The sequence below is a fragment of the Leptinotarsa decemlineata genome, unplaced genomic scaffold (assembly GCF_025532065.1).
Source record: "Leptinotarsa decemlineata unplaced genomic scaffold, Ldec_3_MD MMD2_tig00078346_RagTag_RagTag, whole genome shotgun sequence".
In the NCBI taxonomy this organism is placed as follows: Eukaryota; Metazoa; Arthropoda; class Insecta; order Coleoptera; family Chrysomelidae; genus Leptinotarsa; species Leptinotarsa decemlineata.
Window position 1 is genome coordinate 2,439,268 of NW_027412724.1, and position 8,497 is coordinate 2,447,764.

An 8,497-nucleotide genomic window follows, 5' to 3' on the forward strand; every position below is an offset into this window, starting at 1 on the left:
CGCTTCCCGCTATAGGCTCAGCCTCAGTTGACCCACTCCTAGTTCGAGGTTCACACCTGCCGTGCGCAATCGTACCATGGCCATTAACGCAACCTCCTTAACATACAGATCCAGAGGGGTCAGACCCGTAATTAATTCCATTGCTGCGGTTGGTGTTGTTCTCATGGCTCCTGTGATGTTTAAACAAGCCAGTCGTTGTATTTGATATAATTTTCGGATGGCCGTTGCTTGTAGAACTTTTGGTCCATATGCAATGGCTCCGTACGTTAACGTAGGCCTTATTAGTTCAGTGTAGATCCAGGTGACCACACGGGGTAAAATACCCCATGCGCGTCCCACTGTCCTCCGACACTGCTCATAAGCCATATATGCTCTGTTTGCTCTACTACTGTGCAGGTGAGAGTTCCAAGTTAGGCTCCTTTCGAGGATAGTACCAAGGTATTTCACCTCTTTAGAGAAGTTTAGTTTTCTTTTGAAGATTTCGGGAGGTTTTAAGCCCGATAAACTTCTTTTCCTGGTGAAAAGGACCATTCCAGTCTTCTTGGGATTGATCGATAGTGAGTGTTCCTTACACCATGTTTCTATTAATTTGAGCCTATCCTGCGCTCTATCGCACAGTGTGTTTATAAATTTGCCGGTCTGCAAGATAACTTCTATTGCGTATGCAATTATGTAGAATCCATTTTGGTTGAGGATATCCAGAACTATGTTCCAGAAAAGGGGTGATAAGACCCCTCCCTGTGGACATCCCCTCAGTCCTTTCACTGTGATGTCTTCTACATTGATACTCATTGCTCTACTAGATATCATCTTGAGTATCATTTCTCCTACTACTAGGGGTACATTCCTGGACTTAAGTTGCTTGGTAGTTACTATGAATATACCCAGGGTGGATTCTTTATTGTCCAATGATCTCTCGATTCTGCCAACCACATGGTGAATGGTCGAATCAGTAGACCTTTCCGGAGTATATGCATGCTGATTTGGATGAAGTGGGTTGTGAACTAGTAGGTCATCTCTTATGTACCGCTCACAAAGCCTCTTCATAGTTTTTAAGCAAAACGATGTGAATGCTTTTGGTAGGGTGTAGTCCATCCTACCTGGTTTGGGTATGAATACTACTCTTACTTCCCTCCACTTACTGAGAATATACCTCAGAGCTAGAGAGACTCTGAATAATCCAACCAGGTGCGGCATAAGGATGTCCAGTCCCCATTAAAGTAGGGCTGGTCTTATACCGTCAGTTTGGTGATTTGAAGCGGGAACAGCCTGATATAGCCCGTCTTATCTTGTCCTCATCAATTACTGCACTAACAGATTGCCAGTCGTATTGTGAGGGTGTTGTTGGTACATCCGTCCAGTTTGTCGTTCCAGGAAAGACAGAATCTGGGTAGTGAGAATCCCAGCACTCTCCTGGAGATTGACGGCTTTGTCGCCATTTTCCCTTTAGCTAGTGGGAAGTCCTCGACTGCCTCGCAGTATGCTCTTCAGGCTTCTCTTTATTTTTGTCTGCAGACTTTTTTGAACTTTCTGAGGTTGGGTTGATATATACCCCAGCCCTCTTCGAGTCTTTTACGTTTTGCCTTGTTGAAGGTCGTTCTCGCTGTCTTCCTGAGGTGTTCCAGTTCAGGGCACCACCATGTGTTGGTTGTGCCATCTGTTTGAACTATCCTCATCGGACATGATTCCTTGTAGGCAATGTCTATTTTGTTATGGATAGATACCGTGTAATGAATTGATGGATATAGCCGTTAAGACTTGATAAGAAATCATAATAAATAAAAGAGAATTTAAACTTTTTATGTTTTTTACTACTTTTCTACATTTTCCACATTTTCAAACGTGAACATTAAACTTTAAACTTCAAAGTTTTAGTTTGAAAATAACCTTATAGGACGAAACTGCAGTAACGTTAGTTACAAATAAAAGTGGTTAAAACGTCATAAAGATACCGTGTACCTTTCCAGTTCTTCATTGTTGCCAGGAGCCAGGAACCCTATTTCCCGCAGAGCTCCTCTTAAGAGTCGGTTGTAGAGAGCTACATCCGTACTCTTCGGGTCACGGGATTTTATAGTGGTCCTGAGATCCTGGCTTACCGTATAGGTCAACCAGCGGTGGTCTGACATAGAAATTTGGTCCGAGACTTGCAAGTCCTGGATTTTGTTCGATATTTTGACTGTGATATCTATTAATGCTTAGCTACAGGCGTTGATAAATGTCGGCTCCGTGATGGGTGGCTGCATCTGAAGAAAGGTACACCGATGCCTCTTCTATCTGGACATTCCACTTCAACCGCAGTGAGGTCTGAGGTGCTGACTTGTGCCATCGGAAAGGCTCTGTATTTCCTAGGAACATAGACAGCCATCCTAGGTTGCTGATTGCTTGGTGAGCTGAAAATTTGACCAGTTAGGCTACTGAAACCAGTAATTTTGGTCTTTATTATCCAGGGCTCCTAGATAAAAGCTATTGCCTCCTCCAATGCATCAAGTTGGTGACATAGTGTTGCCGTCCTTTTGTGTTGGAGGTTGCATTGTATTATTTTCATTTTTTTTTCCAATGTCCCATGAGACAGTTGTTGGATTCAAAGTTACCTTTAGAGGTCCATCTGCTTCCCCGCTAGGGGGAGAAAGCCTCGCTGTTTTTGATGTCTCCTCCATCAGGTTATCAACTGTCATCTGTTCAGATGCTTCGACTTCTTTTTCGAGACCCATGGTGGCCTTGGGGTCAATATCCACTTTAGGTGGCTCGACTTCCACGGACCTAGGGTCTCCAGAGGTACCCTCTGCTTCTATCCTTGTTACCCTAATAGTCAGTGAGGTGAAAGCGTAGCTTATCCTCATCGACTTCTTCTTTAGGACATCCATATCATTGTCTCCGATCCGGAAGACGAAGAGGTGTAATTGTGGGTTCAAGATCTGACTATTTATAGGTCATTCGAATATTTGGCAGGAGTTGGTCATGTTTTGCTTGATATTTATAGTCACAATTTGTGACAGCACTCCTTCGTTTGTAGCTAATTTTAAAAGATACGGAATTGAATAAGTTGAAAATGTAATATTTTTAATGTATTCAAGAGGTGTATTTGTTGCAGATACAGATTATATATTTTCATCCAGGGCTTAATGAACGATTCGAATAAATTGTTTTATTCTTATTTGTAGCACATTTTCTGGATGTCATTACCCAAACGAAGAATGTGTCTACACTCATTTCCAACAATACTTGGATTATCAGATTATTTCATCACTTTTTTGTTTTTGATATGAAGCCCATGAATTATTTATTGAATGCAATCAAAGATTTATTAAACAACCAAATATCGAATATTCTCACATTGAATACAATAAAAAATATACAGTATACAGTTTTGAATCGATACAGATAATAAGTAATTGCAATAGTTTTGAAAATACTCGTAATATTTAGAACGACAAATGTGGGATACATGCAATAAGGAGCGTAACGAGAGCTGTCGTTGAGAAAACTGATAACAGTTCATATTATTTGTAGTGCAATATAATAGTTACAGGAGATTCCTAACTCTTACACTTATCCCAATTTTCTGAGAAGTATTTCATTGATTAATTTTTTTTTATTCATCAATTCGCATCAACCGCTAGGGTTATTAGCGACGGATCAGTACATATTGAAAAATGTTGGTAATGTTTGGTACAAAAATATCGTTTTAAATACGTTACAATAGATTATTATTGTTCATAAATGAAAACAGTTTCCTAAAGTTGCAATTTTCACCCAAAATATCTTCTATTGTCTCTGAAAACTGATGATTCACCCTTTCTTGATGGTACAGTGGGCACTCACACAATATGTGTTTCACGGTTAGAGTCGTATCACATAGATAGCACACAGGTTCGGTGGAGCGAGTGATGAGATAGTCGTGAGTGATTCTAGTATGGCCTAATCTCAGTCGTGTAAGCACAACTTGATGTTTTCTGTTGTTCGGGATGGATTTGTAAGGGCAAATACTCTTCTTCACTTCGTGTAGTTTGGAGTTGGAGGTGTCCCATTCAAATTGCCTTGATTTGTTTTGAAGGTGTTTTAAGAAGACCTTCATGTCTGACGGTATTATAGCTGGAAGAGCTGTGATTTCGCCTTCAGTAATTGCTCTCTTAGCTAACAAATCAGCTCTCTCATTACCTATAATTCCACAATGTGAAGGGACCCATAAAAGTCTCAAGTTGATTCCGTTATTAGAGATTCTTCGGAGTTCATGTTTTATCGATATGAGGATCGGATGGCTGGGATAGAGTTCAGAAAGAGCGGATAAAGAGCTGAGGGAATCCGTGATAATAAGACATCGTTCAATATTTTCTTCATTTGCAAACTGCATGGCTCTCAATACCGCATAGAGTTCTCCCGTAAAGACTGTGGCTGTTTCTGGAAGTTTGAATATAACTTGATGGTTGTCTGTGGTAAAAGCAGCTCCTGTCCCTTCTTCTGTTTTCGAAGCATCTGTATAAATGCAGGTGTATCCAGCATATGTCAAGAGATGGTGATGAAAAGTTTTCGATATTGTTTGGGTGTTTGTCTCAGATTTTTTCAGGAAAGTTAAGCTAGTGTCACACTCTGGAGGAGAAATGAGCCAGGGAGGAGAAGGGGGGTTTATTAGGTTCGTATTCGCTGGAATAGATATACCACTATCGGATAGATATCTGTTCACTCTTTCGTAGAGGGGTAAATCTGTTCTGGGGTTTCTCTGGAAAGTGTTTTTGAAACGGTTGGCTATAGTGTTGAAGTGAACAGGATTTGTTGGATTCGAGGCTACTGAGAAGGCATATTGAAGTGTAAGGTACTGTCTTCTGGAAGATAAAGATGGTTCTCCAGCTAAGCACTGTAGACTGGTTATCGGGCTGGTACAAAAAGCTCCCAAAGCTATCCTTAGTGCATTGTTCTGTATCACGTCTAGATTTCTGAGCACTGTATTTTTAGCTGAGTTATAAACGATGGCACCGTAATCCAACCTGGACCGAATGAGGGTTTTGTAAATATTAAGTAATATTGTGGTGTCCGCTCCCCAATCTTTGGATGCAATTGTCTTCATGAGGTCGAGGCTTCTCTGACAGGATTTCTTCAGGTACATGATGTGATATTTCCAGTTGAGTTTATTGTCGAATATCATGCCTAAAAACTTCATGTTGTCAACATATTCGATAGGGCTGTTGTGGAGAATAAAATCTTTTGGATTGTCCTGTTTTGTTTTTGAGAAAATCATGCATTTAGTTTTGCTGTGAGAGAGTTGTAGACCGGTTTCGAGTGACCATTGCTCCAAATTCCTCAAAGCTGTCTGAAGACCTGTGTTCATGGTTGTTTGGATTCGGCCTTTCGTATATATGACTAGGTCATCTGCGTATAGTCTTGCCTTGATTGGGGATTTGCATCTATCGAGTATGTTGTTGATTGCCACCAAAAATAAAGTGACGCTCAATGGGGACCCTTGTGGTATACCGTTTTCCTGGATTTTTGAGCTCGATAGGTGTCCATTGGCTCTCACCTGAAAGCTCCGTTCGTGAAGAAATTTGGATACGAAACTCAAGATATTTCCATTGATTAATGTTATGTTATATTATTATAATCAAAATTTTGACTATCATTATACTCATACACTGGCACAAAGCTCAGATATCTTCTGGGAAATCTTTCAGAAATGATAGTTGTCCTGTTGCAATATTCCTCAGAGAACAGTAGTCAAGTTACAAGGGCATCCTAGCTAAAACCAACCATCAGAATTCTGTTTCGATACGGGCAGGGTGAGCACCTGAAAGCCAATCTTGCATCTATTTGTGCAATGTTCTTAAAAGAGAACACTTTTGCAGTTGTAGATCCTTGTAAAAAATCAATTAGTTGAGAATAACCACTTGTGTACATGTATGTAACAATGTTGTTGCATCTCAAGAGGACCGGCTGGGTTGGACAAACCAATTCTTTTCATTTGTTTGAAAATCTCAGATATGATTTCCGAACTTTGTTCGATTTTATACGTTTTATATTATTTATATATCCAAAAATATTGTATTTTATCCAGTTCTGAGCTATGTTTGAAGTTCTGAGTCCCTTTAGCTTCTCGATAAGTCATTTTCGAATCGATTGCAAAATTATAAGGAACGAGTAAAAAAGTGGACCAATTTGAATAAATAATTTAAAGTGTTTCATAATATTCTATATTACTACAAAAATTCCAATGAACTTTGTTTTACTGTCGAGCAGTTTATATGCATTATTCACATGTTGAACAGCGTATGAAATGTCAAACGCTGGCAGATGATTATAGATGCGCAGTACTCCTATAAAAAAATAAACTGTGAGACACAAACATCGTAGCTTCCGATTAGAGTGAGATTACTGAACATCGACTACCGAACCGGATTCGTCCTCTATCTGTCACTGTAGCTTAAACGAATACGAAAGATACTGTCAAATCACTACCAAAGCCGAAATATTCAGAAATCCAAAAGTAACCAATTTCAGTTACATTGGATAAAAGTTTCAGTTAGTTTTACTTGCTTTTCAATTCATACTTATATATTACATTATTTGTGGAATCTTAAAGACCCTTATTTATATTTATAGCACCCACCTATCGAGTGAAGCAATCGCCATCCGCAATGATCCCAGCGAATTACATAAATTCCTTTTGCAAAAATAATCAATAAATATAGAAAGGCATGGTCGAACACAACAGCCCACACTCTGTAACTGATCAATAGTCAGCCTACTTTGATTTAGTACGTGTTTACGACACTAAAATATTCTTAAGCCCAAGATTTATTAGATCCATTCGATTTCGAACACAAGAAACTTGAGATACGACTTTGGCAAGATATTGTTCAAAATCATAGGCGTTTCATAAAGAAAAGGGGTTCGGAAAAGGATTAATGTTATCGGGAAAATATTGATTCGTTATGGATATAAAAAAAACGTGTGCTTCGTGGGACACCCGACAGACTTAAAGTAATCTATGTTGAACTATATAATATTGAAAATGTTTAACTTGAGAGAAGATTAGGTTAATGCTTAAACTTATGTATATTAGTACATACATATACATGTCATAATACATATTAATATTATGACAATGTAAGGAAAGGTTATTTATTATGAAAATCAATTATTGATTATTTTCTGTATGTATATATATTATAGACCATAAGTCAATTGATACCTTTGTATAAATAAATAATGATACTAATAATGTACATACAAAAAATCAGTATTATAATTTTTGAGTCACGTTTCACATAATTCGAGACAGAAAGGGAAGCCAGACAGTCTGGCGCTGTAACGCCTTAGGTAATGGAGTGCTTTACCTACCCTCCCATAAAAAGGTATCACTTCAAAAAGTTTTCAGTATAATCTGAAATGTGTACCAATATGACTGGAAATAACTTTGCATGAAAAATTTTTGAATCATAGTAATCTACCACAATGACAAGACCTTTGAAGTTTCATTATTTTTGTTGGAATATGAACTGAATTGCAGCTTATATTCATCCTGTATAGTTTTATGTGGTTGCTAAATGTTACTATTGAAAAGTTTAGTTTGTCAATTATTTTCAATTTAAAGTTTGACGGTCACATATATATTTGTATTCCTCAAGTTCATTAAAGTTCTACTTCAACTTTGCTATTTCACTACGATCCACAGTTTCAAGTATAATCTACAACAGGTTATGGGCCCAGAAACACATTAGTGAAATATCGGTAAATTGAGTTGAAGTAAGAAATAAACTTGTTCATTGGGTGACATCTTGGACCTGTTTGTCACCGAGTTGCGGATTACATAGTTTTTCGAACACTGTAGAAGATGGAGATTCTGAAAGTGTTGATCGAAAAATTGAAAGGGTAATCCAATTGGCTTGATTGAAGATTTCAAATCAAAATCCAGCTGCACGCACACAATGCATGGGATGCTATTTGGGGCACAGTTGAATCTCCAGTCAAACCAGCAGAGACAGCAGATGAGGATGTAACACAAACATACAAATGTTTGATGCAGTCTGTAAACAGAATTGAATACACAGCCCAAAATCTCATTGTTTCTAGTCTGAGTTCACAAGTCAGGCGGCTGATAAACATGTGTAATAGTTCAAAGGAGATGTGGGATAAGCTTTTAAGTATCTTTGAGCAAGGAACGGAACAAAGACAAGACAGACTATACAACAAGTTCTTTGGAATCAGAGAAAAGGATCCCCTAGAAAGCATAGCTGAACACATGGCAAAACTCGAAAAGTTTTGGATAGAACTTTAAGATGAAACTTGGAAAGAGGACAAAGTGAAGTTGCCGGAGTCGTTATTTTGAATTCCTAAATGCATGGGAGTCTGTCCCTAAGGAGCAAAGAACCATTCAGTTACTTCGTGAAAGATTATGCACCGTGGAAATGCGACTTTAAGAACGAGAAGAAATTAACGATACTTTCACTAAAACAGCATTAGTAGTATCGAAGAGAGTTCAAGATCGATTCCCACCAATAACATCAAC

The 8,497-nt window shown here is 38.4% G+C and overlaps 1 protein-coding gene across 1 annotated transcript; it reads right to left on the bottom strand.

The window, feature by feature from the left end:
* Positions 1-3,694: 3,694 nt before the first annotated feature.
* Positions 3,695-5,323, bottom strand: LOC141487012 (uncharacterized). The gene has a single exon (XM_074185706.1). It carries the CDS (start codon positions 5,321-5,323, stop codon positions 3,695-3,697), a length of 1,629 nt encoding a protein of 542 aa, XP_074041807.1.
* Positions 5,324-8,497: the final 3,174 nt, after the last annotated feature.